A 20,883-nucleotide genomic window follows, 5' to 3' on the forward strand; every position below is an offset into this window, starting at 1 on the left:
TGTTTTCTTGGCACACTTTAGGCCCCTTAGTGCCAATTGGGCATCGTTTAAATGCCACGGCCTACCTGAGCATTGTTTCTGACCATGTCCATCCCTTTATGACCACCATGTACCCATCCTCTGATGGCTACTTCCAGCAGGATAATGCACCATGTCACAATGCTCGAATCATTTCAAATTGGTTTCTTGAACATGACAATGAGTTCACTGTACTAAAATGGCCCCCACAGTCACCAGATCTCAACCCAATAGAGCATCTTTGGGATGTGGTGGAACGGGAGCTTCGTGCCCTGGATGTGCATCCCACAAATCTCCATCAACTGCAAGATGCTATCCTATCAATATGGGCCAGCATTTCTAAAGAATGCTTTCAGCACCTTGTTGAATCAATGCCACGTAGAATTAAGGCAGTTCTGAAGGCGAAAGGGGGTCAAACACAGTATTAGTATAGTGTTCCTAATAATTCTTTAGGTGAGTGTAAGTCATTTCAACTTAAATTACATTAAACTGACTTAAAAATTAGTTGAATTTTTTATAACTTTTTATAAAAAAAGTTGAAAATTACACAACTTATTTTGGTGAGTTAAAACATTGTAAAAACATATGTTGTCAACTTACTGATCATATTTTTTTTTTTTTTTTACAGTGTAGAGTTTATTTAGCACCATGTGCTATTATTAATAACATGTGTTATTGTTTCCTTAGTATCTGAGACGTTTGTATCTGAGTTTATTTTGATAAAAAATGATAAAAAAATTGCATGCAAATAGATCCAGCTCTTTTATTTTACGTTTGTTATTCAACCCCTGCGTGACAACTATATTTTTTGCTATAATTATCTATAAAAGACAATAATAAGAAAAAAAAAAATGCTCATAAATCAATTTGTTGCGAAAACAAATGTGACAACATCTGTACAAAAAGTAAGATACTGTAATTGTGTTACAATATCTCAGAAAAAAGGGTACAAAGCTGTCAGTGGAGCAGCTGCAGTACCCTAAGGTACAAAAGCTGAAAAGGTACATATTTGTACCGTATTTACCTCTAAATGGTACATTATAGTACCTTAAAGGTACATATAGGTAATTTAAGTGTACATATTAGTACCTTTTAGATTTTGTACATTAGGATACTGCCCCAGTGACAGCTTTGCACCTTTTTTTCTGAGAGTGTAAATGTTGGTTTGATTTGCCAGATTCAACTTTGATCCATGATGTTGATTTACCTGTGAATGACTGGATCACTTGATAGTAAATAGAATACTGTTGCCTATCTTAGTATTTATTATATTAAAATCTTCTTTGTCAATATAAACAATACTAATATCAATTGTATCTTGAAAGGAGCATATGAGCATGAGGGTCAGTGTTTCAGAGAGAGGTGCAGAGTCACGCACTTTGCCCTATGCACGTCTATTGTCGCGTGCTGCTTGCTCAGCCGTTCTCTCTTCTGTTGTCATGCCACAACAAATGGCATTGCTCTTCTACTACTAAATACCCTCTATACACTCTACGCAATCCTTTGGAAACTCTTTACACTTTTGAAAACTCAATTTCCTTTTTCCGCCCACAAAACTCTAAATTTGACCTCTTTTGTTTTTTTGGAGTAACAAACTTCATGAGTGAGTTTGAACATCCGAATGATGAAATGTCAAAAAAGGCAGGTCTGGTCTCCTGGATTAGGGGCTTGTGAACCGATCATTACGGTCATGACAGCCGTCCCAAGAGTTTGATTGTATCACAGCTGTCAGAAAGGATTGTTTGAAAATAAATTACTGGAGAAAGTCTTCTCTTAATGATTAATCAGTGATGTCTGAGAAAAAATCAGGTAAGCATCTAATCATATTTAATTTAATTTAATTTATTTAATTTTATGATATTATTGTTTTTATGTTTTATTTTATTTCTTTTTTGAGCATGAGTTTGGACCAGGGTTTCAGGTTACTTTATTTGGTTAATCTGAAATAAACTAAATAAATTCTTAATGTTTACACTGACAGTGTGACTATGCTGTTGACTTAGCTAACGTTTCATAATCTAATTCATAATATGGTGTAGTTGAAATCATTGTGATATCATGCTTTTCTCTGTGGCATTGTTCTTGCTATGTTGATGATTATCATTTATTATTTTACCCTGGTCATTACGATTATAGGTTTAGTGGCTGGTTTGGATCCAGAGGAAGAGGTGACAGATGTCGTATGTGGCGAGTCAGATCTCAAAGATGGAGAGTAGGTTCCATAGAAATACCTGCCATGTTCATGTGCATTATATTTATAATAAACATGTTTATTTATGAAAGAACATTAAAAAGTCACATTTTACTTTAATGTATTTGCATATTTATTTACTTGGATTAACAGGTTGCATCAGGTTTGCTTTTACGGCTGTAAATGTATTTTGTGTCATATGTTTTGTACATATAAAGCTGTTGAAGGACAAGATTTCTGACTGTGTTGTTCTTGTGATCTAGAATGATGGAGGTTGAGGTTGGTGAGCACAATGTTTTGCTGGTACGCTGTGACGGGATGTACAGTGCCATCAGTAACCAATGCACACATTATGGTGCTCCACTGAGCAAAGGTAGTGCATTACGAATCAGTTTTGTCAATGTAAATCGAGTTTGGAGCAACTGACTTCTGTCTGTATATAAATAACATGTCAGAAGTGAAGCGTTACTACAGTGGGTGTTTCGTGTTCCTCCGCAGGGGTGCTGTCAGGTCACAGGGTCCGCTGTCCTTGGCATGGTTCCTGTTTCAATGTGAAGACCGGTGACTTGGAGGAGTATCCTGGGACTGACTGTCTGCCCTGCCACAAGGCACTGGGACATAGATTCATACACACATAACTAGAATACAGTTTTGTACTGCTAAACATAAAGATTTTTAAAATTAATCATTTAAAGCTGCAGTCCGTAACTTTTTTGGGTTAAAAATGATCCAGAATGAAATTTTGAGCAAGTACATAACCAGCCAGTGTTCAAAACTCTCTGCTTGCCTTAGCACTAATCAAAACGGTAAGCTTGTAATAATGTTTTTAATTCCAGTGGTACTGGTGGATTTACGCAGGAAATTCGAGCATGTCTTTGCGCCATTACGTCACATCTGTACACATAAAGAAGGTGTTCCGGCAAAGAATAATTTGCACGGTTTGACGTGATATGATAAGCGATCGTTAGATTTAATCAGCGCGATTTACTGCAATGCTTTTTTTCCCTTAGTTGGTCAGAACAAAAGTGGATGTTACTTACTTGTTCAGATTGACATTTTCCGGTGAAAATTCTTATGTTGGTCATACTTACAAAAAGTAGAATCTGTGATTGCGAAAGACAGTTTCCACACCGGCGCGGCGACTGACAGCCGCACATTCTCCTCAAAACATTGGATTCATCCGCGCCATGCCGTGCCGAGGCACAACCCACGTAAAGTTGATAATTCCGCGAATAACTGCAATTGCAGATTTCGAACAGAGATGGCGACAAAGAGGAAAAACTACAGACTGCAGCTTTAAATAATATGTAAATGTATATTTAATGTAATATTTTATATATTGTATATAAATATTAGATTATTTATTATATATTAAAAATATTTAATTTAGCTTGTTAATTTAGTGTTTTCATTCACTAATTGCCAATATATATAAATATATATTTTTTGTAGTGTTTTTGAAAGTCTCTAATGCTTACCAAGGCTGGATTTGAAGCAGTAATACTGTGAAATATTATTAAAATTTAAATAACTTTTCTATTTCAATATATTTTAAAATGTAATTTATTCCTGTGATGGTAAAGCTGAATTTTCAGCATCATAACTCCAGTCTTCAGTGTCACATGATGATCCTTCAGAAATCATTCTAATATGCTGATTTGCTGCTCTAGATAATTTCTTATTATTATCAACTTTTATTCGGCAAGAATGCATTAAATTGATGAAAAGTGACAGTAGAGACATTTATAATGTTTCAAAAAACTTTGATCTAATCCTAGGGGGATAATAACTAACCATTATTATAATAATGGAGCACCAATAATAATTGATAACTGAGCAGTGAATCAGCATATTAGAATGATTTATGAAGGAAATGTGATACTGAAGACTGGAGTAATGATGCTGAAAATTCAGCTTTGACATGACAGGAATAAATTACATTTTAAAATATAGTAACATAGAAAACAGTTATTTTAAATTGTAAAAATATTTCACAATGTAAAAACAAAAAACAAATATATATATATATATATATATATATATATATATATTAATCAAATAAACTTCTTCTAAAAACATTTTAAAAATCCAAACTTTTAAATTTGGATGTCAAATTATTCTAAACTTTTGAGCGTTACTGTACATGCTAACATTTTTTTCTTGACAGGTGAAAGTTGAAAACAACAAAGTTTATGTGTCTGTAAAGAAAAGGGTAAAGTACCTTCATATAGACATGTTATCTTCTATATAAAATGAATGAAACCAAAACCAAAATCAGGCCAGTTCTGACAGTAAAATCTCTCTGTGCAGATTCAGGGTCAGCCTAAACGTATAAAATGGATGGGGGCCAGAGATCTAGGGGTGTCGCACACTGTGATGCTCCTAGGAGGAGGTGAGAGACAAATGTCTGATACAGATTTCCTTTATTTGCTGTGACAGTTTTAATGTTGGTGGATGCTGGTGTGTGTTTGTTGAGCGCAGGCGCAGCCTCTTTGATGTGTGCTGAGACACTACGGCAAGAAAACTATGGCGGCAGGATTATTATGGTATCTAGAGACGAACTCCTTCCTTATGACAAAACCAGACTCAGCAAGGTAAGGCACAAGATCTGAATGCTAAAATAGTTTTTGCTGAAAGAAAATGTTAAATGTTAAAATTATCGTAATGCAGGGCACAGCAACACATTTAAAAACACAAAAACAAACTGAATCAAAATTGATTTTTTTTAATGATTTATCCGTGCACATCATTTTTTTCTTTAAAAAAAATAAAATAATGAATGTACCCTCATAATCTTTAATCAAAATAACGTCCCTCCCTCTTGCAACGGCATCTTTTCTCGTCTCTGATGACGTGTTTACTGGCGCAAATGTTCAGTATTAAATAAGAATATGCTGATTGTTATGGAAATCTTTTTCCACAGATACAGTATATTAAGCAGCACAACTGTTTTCAACATTGATAATAATAATGGCTCGTTTCCACTGAGCAGTACGGTACGGTTCGGGTCTGTTAACCATGATCTGGCTAGCGTTTCCACTGCCAACAGTACCCTTACTTGATAGGCGTGGTGTTTCGATCAACGTCATTTTCGCGCGAAGAAGAACATAGTAAACTACAATGGATGACATACAGCAGATCTTGTTCTTGCTCCTCGACATGTTTGTCACAAGAAGACAAGCGCCGACATTATGCTTTTCAACTACATTCTCGCCTGAAAAACTCTTAAAATTACATTTCGTGACACAGTAACAGTAGTATTATATTAAACTCTATATTAAAAAAATAGCGCTTCTTATGTTATCATTCCCCTTGTAGCACGCGCAAGTGACGATTCTCTGTCAACCAATCAACGTCCTGCAGTGAGTCTAGCTCCACCTTTTAGTACCGTACCACTGTGCTAGGTACCCCAATGGAAGGGTACCTAAAAAGTGGTACAGTACGGTTCGGAATTTTGGTACAATTCACAACTTTTGATAGTGGAAACGCAAATAAATGCGTACCGTTCCGTACCGTACCGCTCAGTGGAAACGAGCCATAAAATAATTGTTTCTTGAGCAGCAAATCAGCATATTATTATGATTTCTGAAGGATCATGTGACACTGAAGTCTGATGCAGAAAATTGAGCATTGCCATCACAGCACATACTATATATATATTTCATTTTTATTTTTTTACATTGTTCTATATTTAAAGTTTAATCTCGATTTAGGTAATGAATGCTGAGAGCGAAAGTCTCTTAATGAGAAGAATGGATTTTTTCCACAAGTATGATATTGAGGTCTGGCTGAAAAAAGAGGTGAGAGTGAATCTTGTGTTCTTTCTCATTTATACCACAAGAGACATATGATCTCTCAGAGTCGTTCTTTGTGCAGGCTTTATCGATAGATACAAACAAGAAAACAGTGACATTTGATGATGGCTTAATCCAGTGCTATGACCAAATCCTGATTGCAACAGGGTGCAGGTAAGTATCTGGTGATGATTAGTGATATAAAGTATTATTTAACTGTCTAGATACAGTATTATTTTCATCGTTTACTCAACTTTCATCAACTCAGAACTTACGCACTGCTTGATCTTTGTTTTTCAGAGCGAAAGGCCTACACTGCCCAGGTGCAGATCTGGAAAACGTGCTGATGCTGGAAACACCGGAGGATGCCAGGTGCATCCATTACACCTGTATGGGCTGCAGGACAGTCGTCGTAGGCACTTCCTTCATTGGTACACACACTCACCACACTCTCCCCAGCACATCTGTAAGGCTAATGTTATCAGGTGACTTATGGATGTATCACAAAGAAGAATCGTCAAAGATAGCTAGATAGCCCTGGTGAGCATGATTTAAAAAAAAATGTAAACATCTTTCCAACCTCAAGCTTTTGAACAGTAGTGTCATGATTCCAGTTCTGTGTCTTGTGTTTTGTAGGACTTTTATGTTGAAGTGTATTCTCAGTTCCCTTTGTTTCTGTGTTCATTCCTGTGTCATGTCGCCATGTTTGTAGTTTTTCCTGTTGATTAGTCTTCCCCAGGTGTGTCTTGATATCTTGTTAAGCTTGTTTGCCCCTGTGTATACTATATATACCCTTGTGTTCAGTTGTCTTTTATCAGTTGTTTTCTTTGCATGTTGATGTGAAGCTGTGGTGGTCCTTGTCTTTGAATGTTGTTCCTGTTCTGGAAATTCAGTGTGAATTATTTTTGTTTGTGTTTGTAAATAAACTGTGCTGCATTTGGATTCTTGCTTCTTCTCAACCGTGACAAGTAGTGTATATAAAATTTAAACATGGGCACTGAAACAAAACATCATAGAAATTTGGGAAATTATTTGTGAACGTCTATTCTTCACACAAAGCTATCATATGGCTATTAATATGGACCACTTTTTGTCACGTAACGTGATGTATATAAACTCGCATGAAAAGGAATACTTCAAGGAGACAGGCTTTAATAACAAATACTCAGGAAACTTAGGCCCTGTTTATATGAGAACGCTCGCGGGTGAAAACGTACAAATATTTTATCAGATGTGCCTTTCGTTTAGACGGCGACAGCGTTTTTGCACCGTCGCGTTCCCGTCTAAAAACGCAAAAACAGAGCCCGTCTACGGAGAGCCTGCCCACTCCCTATTAAGTCATATTGTACCGAATTTTGGTTGTAGTTCCACCAGAGTTCCACTGGGGGCGATCGCCCATGAGTGCAAAATGAATGGGAGTCTATGGAGCTATACGGCTAAATTTGTCTCTTTCACCCGATTGCCGTTGAGAAATCTCAGATTTAATTGTAGGTTTTGCAAGTTCAACATGGGTTATAAGTCGAAAGTTGAATGAACAAGTACTTATGTCCTTTCGATTTCTTACAGGTTGAGTTGTTGTTGCCCATAACACGCTAGCATTCTGCTAATGAACTCATTGACATTCTGCTCATTGACATTTTTAAAGCAAATAAGTGACTCTAAAAAATCTAACACCCAGCAATGTGTAATTTCTTTGCATCTCCTTTCAAATACAACATTCAAATTACTAGACAAAAAAATATATCCTGAGAAAAGTGGATTTTGAGGGGTATATCGCCATAGACCTCCATTCATTCTGCACTCGTCCTGTGAGCGCCCTCATATGGAACCAGAGTGGAACTGCAACCAGTTCAGAAGCTGGAAGTTTACTGAGAGTGGAAGTTCTCCCCTTATTAGACATTGTCCCTGTCCCAAATGGCACACTTCATGTGCACTTTCGGTCTTGTGGACTACAATGGCTGCCGCGTGCGCGTGTCCGTTAAGTCCGTGAGACCGCAGTGTGTCCAATTTCTCATTTTTAGATCTCAGAAGGGTGCTCGTGAGCGCCCCCATATGGTCGATTTGCGCCCTTGATGCGCACTTTTGCCGAGCCCACGCTGATGCGGACTCCGCAGCAGACTTCTTCCCGACAGTCAAAGCGACATTACGTCACGAAAGTGCGGACTCAGAGGAAGACCGCGAGTGCTTAGGGTTCCATTTGGGACAGGGCCATTCTCTGGCAAAAGTCTGCTAGACAGTGAAGGCACCGATCTGCTCACGATCTGCTTCACATTGCCACCTAGCCGCCTGGAGTGCATACTACATCGAATTTCACACACTTTTGCGTCACCATATGCACGCAGATTTCCCCCCCATAACGCTCGTCTAAACGCAGAATAAAAAGTGATAACGCAATGCCACTTTTGCTTGTTAACATAGCCTTAATTGTAAACTCAGGCTTAACTCAGGAGAAATACACATATACACTGACGCTATCAATAATGAGAACCAACAAACACTAATGGAGAACTGAAGGCTTAAGCATTAACAAACAAAGGGAACAAATAAGTTAATTAACAAGACACAGGTGAATTAAATGACTAATTTAACAGACTGAGGAAAACTAGGTCACAGGACAGAACTAAAAACACAATAAAGGGGGGAACACAGAACATACATGTTACACTTTTATGGTGCTTTTTTTTTTTATATGGACAACCCCTGGTCACTGTTGTCTTTCTATGTGTAGAAAAGACCAGCATGACCATTTTTCAGAACATCTCCTTTGTGTTCCACAGATGAATGAAAGTCATGTAGGTTTGGAACAACACAACATAAGGGTGATGACAAAGCATTATGTGAACTATTTTTTCAACGTTGAAAAATATTTTTTTGTGCGGCATTGAAGGCATGGAAGTGGCGGCCTATATGATAGATATGGCCAGTAGTGTCACAATCATCGGAAGCAGTGAACTCCCTTATCAGAGGACTCTGGGCCCCGAAATAGGGAAGGTCACCATGATGGTATGTGATAAGGGCCAATACAACCACCTCATTATTTCAATATGTGCTTTATCTGCTTTATGATGATCCTCTTATTCTGTTTTGCTTGTTCTTCAAGATGCTGGAAGAGAGAGGGGTGATGTTCTACATGAATGACGCTGTCGCAGAGGTTCAAGGAGAAAATAGGAGGGTGAGGTCAACTTGTTGTCATTTGTCTCAATTATTTTTTTTTTTAAACAACATAAGTCCATTCCATTGGAAGTTAATTAACTGAAATATATTATCAAGAACAATTAACTGGACGATGGCCACTTTTGTTATACTTTATTTTAAGATGTCCTTGTTACAGTGTAATGCTGCCCCCAAACGGACTGTGTCTGTAGTGTCACCAAACTTAGTGTAAATAGCCGCTGCCTTATACAAATAAGTACTGAGTAATATTACATTAAAGCTACACTGTGTCATTTTTTAAGTTGATTCTTAGCAAAAAACACTTTGTTCTTTCAAAATGATATGTGCTCATTAATGTGTAATTACTTTTACCAACTAATCAAGTATTCTCGTAAGCGTAGAATCTGCCATTTAGAATACATACGAGCGAGTCGCTCGAATGGCGGCAGCCACACTGTAAAAAAAATATCCTAATTTTACAGAAAATAACTGATTTTTTACGATAATTTTCTTTAATTTTAAATTGTAATAAATAATATCTGTAAAATAAAAATTCAGCTGTTATTTTAGGTATTGTGACATTAATGACAAATTACAGTAATTCACATTTTTTATACAGAAAATTGATTGTATTTTTCATACAGTATTTTTTCTGTTTTCTTAAATTACATAAAAATGTATGTAAAATTACAAATATAATCTGTAATTTAACAGAAACAAAACAGTTAAATGATAAAATGGTCAAATGACTGTCAGCTCCCCAAAAAACTGTAAAACATCCTAAATTAAATAAACTGAAAAACACTGTTATTTTACAGGTATTTCCTGAATAATCACGATCATAAACCTTCATTGTAAAAAAAATCGTAAAAAAAGGGTCAAATGACTGGCAGCTGCGGCTGCCAAACAAAAACCATAAAATTAAAGTAAAACATCCTAATTTAAATAAACCGAAAAAAAACCACTGTTATTTCACAGGTATTTCCTGCATTATTATGATGAAACACCTTCATTGTAAAAAAAATAGTAAAAAAATGGTCAAATGACTGGCAGCTGCGGCTGCCAAACAAAAACCATAAAATTAAAGTAAAATATGCTTATTTAAATAAAGTGTAAAAAACTTTAAAATAAATTTGATGTCACCATGACTGAGATCAGTGTCTGCTTTAGTTGGGCTCATGACCCTTTAGTTTTTAACTTTTATTTTTCTCTGGCTGCTTTAACTGTGTATTTGATACACATCTGTTATAGCATTAAATGCTGTAGTAAATATCAAATGATCTTGGTCATTCATTGATGATGTTTATAGTCATCATATGATGATCTGATTCACTGATATGACTGTCAAATCTCAGAATATATAAGCTTAGATTACATAATATGTAGATGGAATTTAGTTTTATATAAAGTCTGTAATTGATGTCATAATTTTTCACATGACCCTTGAAATATCTGAAATTTAAAAAAATATATATTATACAGGAAAAGTTATGAGCTGGTTAATTTTTTTTTAGTAGAGACATCAAGAATCGACATATGAATCTCAACAATGGTGACAACCAACAAAGCCTTTTTGTGACTTTATAGTAGTTCAGAGTTGATCAGAGTTGATCAGATTTGTTTTCATTGTCACCATTGTTGCGATTCATACGCTGATTCTTGATGTCTGAGTGAGTCTATATGATCCTGTCAAAACATTTTCTGTATAATGACTTAAAATCATAAAATCTGAGTATCACAGCACTGCAGGATCTTCTATAGCAGATTTATCATGCAAAATAAACAACTAATATTTAACGACTTAATCAGATATCACACTTCAGGTGGTATCAATGAAGCAAGACACTACATGATGATTTTTATCACTAAAAAGTGACCAACATCATCTGATCTGAGTTTCTCTTGGATTCCTACTATAACTAATATGCATCAGAGACACACAGTTAAAGCAGCCAGAGAAACATTAAAGTTAAACACTAAAAGTTCAAGAGCCCAACTAAAGCAAACACTGATCTCCATCATGGTGACATCAAACTTTATTCTTTTCAAAAAAACTTCAACTTCTATACCTCTGTAAATTCTCAATAAGAATGTTAGTATGAAAGAAATAAAGTTTGGATTGTAATAAGTGAAGATGCTGAGATCCTGAGAGATCTGTTAGTGTTTAAGGTTCTGTTGGGGTTTAAAGTGTTTCTGTATGGTGTGTTTCGTGTGTCACCATTGTGTTGAAGAGTAGAGCCTGAGCTTCAGTCCAGGATGAGCAGAGAAACACTGATGATATGCTGCATGTTGCTTTATTTAACAGACAGTAACTGTGTAGTTGCTGATGCAGTGACGTATAGTCACAGCAAATCATGCATGTAATTAACTGCATGTTTTTCAGTAAAAAAGTCAGAAAATAAATGTGAAATAACCGTGTTTCTGTTAAAAATGAATTAATGAAGATTTCTGTAAAAGTATTTTGCACTTACTTAATTTAGGATATTTTACATTAATTTCATGGTTTTTGTATGGCAGCCATTGCTGACAGTCATTTGACTGTTTTTTTATGGGATTTTTTTACAATGAAGGTGTTTGATCGTAATAATTCAGGAAATAGCTGTAAAATAACAGTGTTTTTCTGTAAAACATTTAAGGAAAATTTCTGTAAAAGTTTTTTGCACTTCGTTTAAATTAGGATATTTTACTTTATTTTTACGGTTTTTGTTTGGCAGCCGTAGCTGACAGTCATTGACCGTTTTTTTTACGATTTTATTTTTTACAGTGCATGTTGCGCCTCCATCTTGAAAATACATTAGCCAAAGAGGGACATACCTGGAAATTCAAGCTTCGCCTTTTGCGTTTTGACACTCAGTGGCACCGTGACGAATGCGAGGGGGAGATTACTCGCGACTGCCGGCAGATTTGAAATAATACGGCCACCGTAGGAGTTAAAACGCCCTCGGAATGGGAGGGGCTAGAAAGTAATATTCAGTTGGTAGTCATAAACAATTTCACCGCTAGATGGGAGAAAATCCTACACAGTGTAGCTTCAACAACATGTACTTAACTTACTATACAGTTAGGGTTAGGGTTTAGTTTAGGGTTAGTTGCTTACTTGTAATTATGCTTTATTTACTGTTATTACTATAGTAAGTACATGTAACAGGGACACTATAAAATAAAGTGTTACTGAATTTTTCATCCAGTTTATTATGACTTGCATGTTTTTCCGCAGGTTAAGGCGGTGAAACTGAAGAGCGGTATTAAAATTGAAGCTGATGTGTTAATTGTTGGAATTGGTATGTAGAGTCGAACTAAGAACAAAGTGCTACTTCAATTTAAATAACTGGAACAACAATTTTTGTGCTCTCGTCTCCCTATTATCTCAATACAAGGTGTCAATCCCAATTCAGAGTTTTTGAAAGGGAGTCAGATAAATATGGACTCGAAGAACTATGTCATTGTGGATGAGGTGAGTGTTTATGACTAATTTCCTTGAGTTTAAACAATTATCTTACACTTCCAAACTCTTTAATTGTATCCCGGTCTGTCTAGTACATGAGGACCAACATAACAGATGTCTACTGCGCAGGAGATCTGACCTGCTTTCCTCTCAAAATGGCAAAAGGCCAGAAAGTGAGCATCGGCCACTGGCAGATAGCGCAGGCACATGGTAATCAAACATTTTTAGATGTGTACATCTAGTCATTTTGCCAACTTTTCGAAGTACATTAGCATAAAGACACAGTAAAGATAACAGACGTGAACTAAAATACTTTAATAGTGATGCACTGGCCAAAACGTGAATTTTTGGTTTATGCTCCACAAAGCACTGAAAATTTGTGCTTCTGCAGAATATTTAGGTTCACTGATGGAAATTCATTGAATGAAACTGTTCAAAGATGCGTTTTACTGTGTCAGCGTAAATGGATAAGCTATAACAGGAAAATAACTTTACTACGACCTGTGAACACGACACCCTAAACACTATACCAACAATTGCTCAAATTTAAAGGTGCTCTAAGCGATGTCACACGTTTTTTAAGCCGAAACATTTTTTGTCACATCCAGCAAACATCTCACTATCCGCTGAACACACTGGAACACACTGGAACACTGAACACACTGGAAAAAAACGCGGTCTCTGTAGACAGCCCAGGCTCCACACACGGCAAGAAAAACAAACTGGCCCAGCCTGGACCACAAAACATAACAAACAGTGTTCCAGCCAATAACTGACAGGAATGATTTGGGGGTGGGGGTTGGGGGGGTTAGTGCGCATACACTTGAAGGAGGGTGTGGGGAGTGGAGGAGAGAGAAGCATGAAGAGGGAGCTAGAGTTAGCTAGAGGAGAGATGTCCTAGACAACGACAACGACTAACGTTAGAATTATATTCTCTTGAATTTTGATATGGTCGACACACGACCAAAGAGACGACGTTCCGATGAACAAATAGCAAAGAAGAGGGAAAAAGGAGAAGGAACACGCGAAGTCCCGAATTTACATCAGAAAAGCACGGAAGGGAGGGGGAGGGGACGGGATGAGGAGGAGGGAGGGTCAAGCTAGCCTCCGTTTTGATTGACAATACTTCGAACGTCAACAAGAAGTGACGTCACCCAACATCGCTTAAAGCACCTTTAAGTTCCAACACTTCATTACCAGTTTTGGTTTTTAGCTGAATGAAAACTTTGATTTTGGTTTCAGTAAAAAATCATTTTGCATCACTACAGGTAGTCTTTAATTACAAGCATGAAAAGAAACGTTGCTTTGATACTATTATGACATTTTCCTTATTAGGAAGGATCGCAGCCTTGAGCATGTTGCACAGGGAGGTGGAGCTAAACTCAGTGCCATTCTATTGGACCGTCCTGTTTGGGAGAACCATTCGTTACGCGGGTACAGCCTTTTACTTACATGCCCGACGTGCTTTAAGGATTGTAAAATATGAGTATTTGTACGTAATTATGTTATTATTCTTTATTATGCACAGGGTATGGGGAGGGATACACTGAGTTGGTGCTGAAAGGGAAATTTGAGAACATGAAGTTTTTGGCACTTTACCTCAAGTAAGAAGCTTGTAAGAAGTCTTTATACCCGTTTTTCTCTTTCAAGTGTGAAATATTAGCTTTGTACTTTTAAATACAGGCATGGTGAGGTGGTGGCTGCAGCAGGATTGAATGTTGAACCGGCTGTCTCTGTGGTGGCAGAAAGGTTGGCAGAAGGAAGAGTGATCACAAAGGCGGAAGCAGAGTGAGTGAGAACTCAAATTCAGTGATGTTAAAAGTGCACTAAATAATTTATTCACCATTCATTTTATTCATCATTCTAAACTGATACAGTCTTGGCTGGTTAGCATTAACCTAGTTAATCCCTGCTGGGTTCCACTTTTTTTTTTGGCATGCAGCAAATAATGTTAATATTTCATTATAGTTTAGTTTATCCACTATACTATACACAGATGAGGCAAAACATTATGAGCACCTGAACAATGGCTGCATCCGAAATCGCATTCTTTCTTACTATATAGTTGGTGAAAAACAGTATGTAGAGTAGAATGTCTGAATAGTAGGCGTAAAGTACCCGGATGACCTACTACTTCCGGATCTAATAGATACTTTACTATCCCCTGAGGCAACAGAAGAGGATTTGTGAATGGCAGTGAATTGATGAAACTGACACTGGTTGGTCACATGACAAAGACAACATGACGGATGTCTCAGAACATTCTCAGAACTTTGGCTAACGTTCAGACAAGGTTCTCTCAAAGTTCAGAATAAATATTATTCCAGTAATGTTAATAGAACCTTCATTCAAAGTTATATTGTCTTAAATAATGTTCTCAAAATGTTAGCACAAAAACATAATTTTTTGTTATTTTCTGAAACATTTTAGTTGGATGTTCGTCTAGCATTTTTTAAATGTTACCACTTGGTTCATTAGAACTTGTTTAGAGAACATTCAAAAGTAACGTTCCCATAATGTTTGCAAAATGCTAAAATGGTATATTTCCTTAAAGTTTTTATAACCAAGAAATTATTATTATTATTTTAAACTGGACGTTTTGAACTTACAGTGAGGGAAATAAGTATTTGAACACCCTGCTATTTTGCAAGTTCTCCCACTTGGAAATCATGGAGGGGTCTGAAATTGTCATCGTAGGTGCATGTCCACTGTGAGAGACATAATCTAAAAAAAAAATCCAGAAATCACAATATATGATTTTTTAACTATTTATTTGTATGATACAGCTGCAAATAAGTATTTGAACACCTGTCTATCAGCTAGAATTCTGACCCTCAAAGACCTGTTAGTCGGCCTTTAAAATGTCCACCTCCACTCCATTTATTATCCTAAATTATATGCACCTGTTTGAGGTCGTTAGCTACATAAAGACACCTGTCCACCCCATACAATCAGTAAGAATCCAACTACTAACATGGCCAAGACCAAAGAGCTGTCCAAAGACACTAGAGACAAAATTGTACACCTCCACAAGGCTGGAAAGGGCTACGGGGAAATTGCCAAGCAGCTTGGTGAAAAAAGGTCCACTGTTGGAGCAATCATTAGAAAATGGAAGAAGCTAAACATGACTGTCAATCTCCCTCGGACTGGGGCTCCATGCAAGATCTCACCTCGTGGGGTCTCAATGATCCTAAGAAAGGTGAGAAATCAGCCCAGAACTACACGGGAGGAGCTGGTCAATGACCTGAAAAGAGCTGGGACCACCGTTTCCAAGGTTACTGTTGGTAATACACTAAGACGTCATGGTTTGAAATCATGCACGGAAGGTTCCCCTGCTTAAACCAGCACATGTCAAGGCCCGTCTTAAGTTTGCCAATGACCATTTGGATGATCCAGAGGAGTCATGGGAGAAAGTCATGTGGTCAGATGAGACCAAAATAGAACTTTTTGGTCATAATTCCACTAAACGTGTTTGGAGGAAGAAGAATGATGAGTACCATCCCAAGAACACCATCCCTACTGTGAAGCTTGGGGGTGGTAGCATCATGCTTTGGGGGTGTTTTTCTGCACATGGGACAGGGCGACTGCACTGTATTAAGGAGAGGATGACCGGGGCCATGTATTTGCGAGATTTTGGGGAACAACCTCCTTCCCTCAGTTAGAGCATTGAAGATGGGTCGAGGCTGGGTCTTCCAACATGACAATGACCCGAAGCACACAGCCAGGATAACCAAGGAGTGGCTCTGTAAGAAGCATATCAAGGTTCTGGCGTGGCCTAGCCAGTCTCCAGACCTAAACCCAATAGAGAATCTTTGGAGGGAGCTCAAACTCCGTGTTTCTCAGCGACAGCCCAGAAACCTGACTGATCTAGAGAAGATCTGTGTGGAGGAGTGGGCCAAAATCCCTCCTGCAGTGTGTGCAAACCTGGTGAAAAACTACAGGAAACGTTTGACCTCTGTAATTGCAAACAAAGGCTACTGTACCAAATATTAACATGGATTTTCTCAGGTGTTCAAATACTTATTTGCAGCTGTATCATACAAATAAATAGTTAAAAAATCATACATTGTGATTTCTGGATTTTTTTTTTTAGATTATGTCTCTCACAGTGGACATGCACCTACGATGACAATTTCAGACCCCTCCATGATTTCTAAGTGGGAGAACTTGCAAAATAGCAGGGTGTTCAAATACTTATTTTCCTCACTGTAACTTAATTAATTATAACCTAATGGGAACCTTAGCAAAACGTTTTTAGAACATATTTTTGTTAGCTGGGTACACACATTCATACGACAACAGTCGCAAAGTAATTACTTATTCAAAAGAAGTACCTTATCAGAGAGTATGCGATTTCGGACACAGACGGTGAGAAGGAAAAAGCTGGTCATGTGATCTCAAAATGGCTGCCACCATGATGACCACCCTTATGGAGATTAAAAGAGTTACTTTTTCTGTGCAACCGATTATTCTTCAAATGTGAGTGTACAATTTTTGAAACATTTAGTGAATGATTAATTTCTTCAAAAACATTTATGTAGAAAAAATGCTTGGTTCACTTTTAAAGAGGCCAAATGCGACCACATACTGACAGAGCTCTGATGTATTGTTAATGTTTTTACCTGAGGTTTTCTTTTTATTATAGGTCAGATGACCTTAGTTGGCTGAAGCTGCCGCCCATGTGACCAATGACAAACAGTTTGAACTCCGAATGATCAGAATTCAGCCATTCCACAGTCCATCCCATCCAATCATGCCTTTACTCAGAAGATGTTTTTGTAACATTTATTAAGGCCAGTACATTACAGTATGTCTCTTAAAGAGCTTTCTACACAGTTCACAGAGAGTTTGCCATTTGAACATGGATATTCAGAGAGGAGACCCACTACCCAAGTGCAACTAAGCGAAGAAGAGAAGCTTTTACTCTGTTCTTGCTGCAGTTCCAAAGACAGAGTTTGCCGGTTAGCTCAGGTACTGAATATGAACACAATGCTTCAATCGTATATTTATTCTAATCATTATTATTTATTAAGATAACATTTAGGAATGAGCTTATGAAAGATTTTTTTTTTTTTTCTCGTATCTGGTTTGTATAGTATTTACTCAGTGTTCAAATGGAAAAGTAGATTAATCAATTCTTAAGTACAGTCACTCTGGCATACTGTGTGCTTGATGGATCTAGGTGGCGTAGTTGGTCATCAAGCTGTGAAATGGAGCATGGGTAGTGGAAAAACAGACAATCACTGAGCGCACATCCAATCATAGCGCTTAGCAGGATTAGATGAACACAGAGCGATGGATGCTGAATGTGATGGTGGTCACAAAAGCGATGTTACAAAAGGGCAAATTACAAAAGAAATGCTGAGCTGCTCTCTTATATCGCCTCTTATTCTCTGTCTCTTCTGCCACGCAACCCAGTTTTTTGCTTCCAAATCCTCATAATTCACTTCTGTTTTTATCAGGAAGAATTTGTGCAGAGATATATGGGTCATATACGACAGTCCAAATCTGGAGGTGAAATGTGGGCCATGAAATAGGGCTTAGAACTTAAGAAGCTATCGCAGAGAATTGAAAAGATCCCTTTACACTAGATAGTAAAAATCTAACATTAACATTAACAATTAGTTAGTTAGGTGAACTGCCTATAGTTTTTATATACACACACATTTTATTGCTATTATTGAGACAGAGCAGTTATCCACAAAATGCACAAAAGAAAGGAGAAGAAGCTTTGCTATACTTGACATTTTGTCATTCTGTACAGACTGATATTGCTGATAAGCACAATATCACTTTTATATTTATGACTTCCATGTTGGTCCGGTTTTTCTATCAGGAAGCATGTTGCATTTTTAAAATAATGCATATAAAGGAGCCCTTTAACCCTCTAGGCCTCTTCGGTCAGAAAAGGACGAAAAAAATTACGTTTTTTTTTTTTTTTTTTTTTTTATCGGAATGGGATGATGACACTTGGTGACTTTTGCCACATGGAAATACACAAAACTAATTAGAAATATGAAAACTCAGAGAATCTTTTGGTGGAACAAACTACAAATCAGCCACTATGCAGATAAAAAGCACAGCAATGAAGAATTATCGCTATCCGTTCCTTATTTTGTTAGGTTTTTTTTAAGTATTAAATACTGAATAACAAAATGCTTTCCATGTGTTCCCTTTCTAACAAAAATGTTAATGATTGATTGTAATCATAATGCAAAAACACACTTATCTAACAAAAAATATCTAAACCTTGACTAAATGTAGTCTTTTAGAATGTCTAAATATATATCTAAATGCAAAACCTAATAAAATTAAGAAATTATCTCTAAAAAAACAACCTGTCTATATATTTATATGGAGCTAAACAGGTGTTTTTTAAGTTTTTATTTTTTACGCATCCAGATGGTACTAATCTTTTTTTTTATTTTTAGGATTTTAAAAGCATAATTTTAATTTTAATGTGAAATATTGCATTTATTGAAAAATAATATCAATATATATATATAAATATATATTATTTATATTGTTATTTATTTATATATATAGAATTCTAATGGGAAAAATAGCTCATCAAATTTTTTTAAATATTGCATAGTATCATAAAATCCCCTCAAAATTCTAAATAATAATCAAAAAATATTATTTAACACAAATATATTACATTGATTTTCAAGGCTTCAGTCACTTTTGACCGAGAAGGAGCCAAGTGTGACCCCTAAACTATGAGGTCCAGGGGGGTTAAGAGGTCCTTTCCCACTACAAGATGTGAACACAGGATGGCAACCATATTTTAGAGTTTTTTGTTATCATGTTATCATCACCGTTTTAGATACAGCACAGTAAGGAATGAATTGTTTGAATGTACACATGAGTCGCCATGATAATAGTCAGACGACAGTCACACACAAGGTTATTTATATCAGAACAAACATTACAATGTGCTGCAAAACAAGTGTATCATTTGCACTGGTTGGGCAGTTTTAGTCACTGTTACTCATTCATGGTCTTGTTTTTTAAATACAGCACAAGTTTGTCATGCTCATAAACATCTGTAACTCTTAAAAAGCAATAAATGATTATGTTTTTCTGGTTTAGACTTTGTTACTTTCATTAATTATAGTGATTTGTTTGATATACAAGAGTGTGAGAATATACATATTCAAGGTAAGATGCTTTAATGTTTTTGAAAGAAGTCTCTTATGCTCACCAAAACTTAAAATAACTGTTTTCTATTTTAATATATCATAAAATGATTCAGTAGATGGCTGACTGCATGAAAACAATGCATGAAAAGTGGTAACAAAACCAAAGATCGATGTATAGGCACAATATAATGCACTATATAACAGTAGGCCTCCATGTGAGAGTATCTGTAGAAATGATTGCACATTCAGGCCTAAAGAACTTTCTAACTACAGTTACAGTGAGGAAAATAAGTATTTGAACACCCTGCTATTTTGCAAGTTCTCCCACTTAGAAATCATGGAGGGGTCTGAAATTGTCATCGTAGGTGCATGTCCACTGTGAGAGACATAATCAAAAAAAAAATCCAGAAATCACAATGTATGATTTTTTAACTATTTATTTGTATGATACAGCTGCAAATAAGTATTTGAACACCTGAGAAAATCAGTGTTAATATTTGGTACAGTAGCCTTTGTTTGCAATTACAGAGGTCAAACGTTTCCTGTAGTTTTTCACCAGGTTTGCACACACTGCAGGAGGGATTTTGGCCCACTCCTCCACACAGATCTTCTCTAGATCAGTCAGGTTTCTGGGCTGTCGCTGAGAAACACAGAGTTTGAGCTCCCTCCAAAGATTCTCTATTGGGTTTAGGTCTGGAGACTGGCTAGGCCACGCCAGAACCTTGATATGCTTCTTACAGAGCCACTCCTTGGTTATCCTGGCTGTGTGCTTCGGGTCATTGTCATGTTGGAAGACCCAGCCTCGACCCATCTTCAATGCTCTAACTGAGGGAAGGAGGTTGTTCCCCAAAATCTCGCAATACATGGCCCCGGTCATCCTCTCCTTAATACAGTGCAGTCGCCCTGTCTCATGTGCAGAAAAACACCCCCAAACCATGATGCTACCACCCCCATGCTTCACAGTAGGGATGGTGTTCTTGGGATGGTACTCATCATTCTTCTTCCTCCAAACACGTTTAGTGGAATTATGACCAAAAAGTTCTATTTTGGTCTCATCTGACCACATGACTTTCTCCCATGACTCCTCTGGATCATCCAAATGGTCATTGGCAAACTTAAGACGGGCCTTGACATGTA

General features: G+C 36.9%; 1 protein-coding gene across 1 annotated transcript; it reads left to right on the forward strand.

Moving 5' to 3' along the window:
• The first annotated feature begins 1,527 nt into the window (after positions 1 to 1,527).
• Positions 1,528 to 20,008, forward strand: aifm5 (apoptosis inducing factor mitochondria associated 5). The gene is made up of 19 exons (XM_084136549.1): positions 1,528 to 1,827; positions 2,155 to 2,230; positions 2,473 to 2,582; positions 2,708 to 2,817; positions 4,377 to 4,421; positions 4,520 to 4,601; positions 4,691 to 4,803; positions 5,923 to 6,009; positions 6,086 to 6,177; positions 6,304 to 6,434; positions 8,891 to 9,006; positions 9,104 to 9,175; positions 12,374 to 12,437; positions 12,534 to 12,610; positions 12,694 to 12,811; positions 13,937 to 14,035; positions 14,130 to 14,205; positions 14,285 to 14,389; positions 17,247 to 20,008. The coding sequence occupies exons 1-19, from the start codon at positions 1,809 to 1,811 to the stop codon at positions 17,284 to 17,286; spliced, it is 1,632 nt and encodes a 543-aa protein (XP_083992675.1). The 5' UTR covers positions 1,528 to 1,808; the 3' UTR covers positions 17,287 to 20,008.
• The last annotated feature ends 875 nt before the right edge of the window (positions 20,009 to 20,883 follow it).

This window comes from Abramis brama, assembly GCF_963993115.1.
Source record: "Abramis brama genome assembly, chromosome: 15".
In the NCBI taxonomy this organism is placed as follows: domain Eukaryota; kingdom Metazoa; phylum Chordata; class Actinopteri; order Cypriniformes; family Leuciscidae; genus Abramis; species Abramis brama.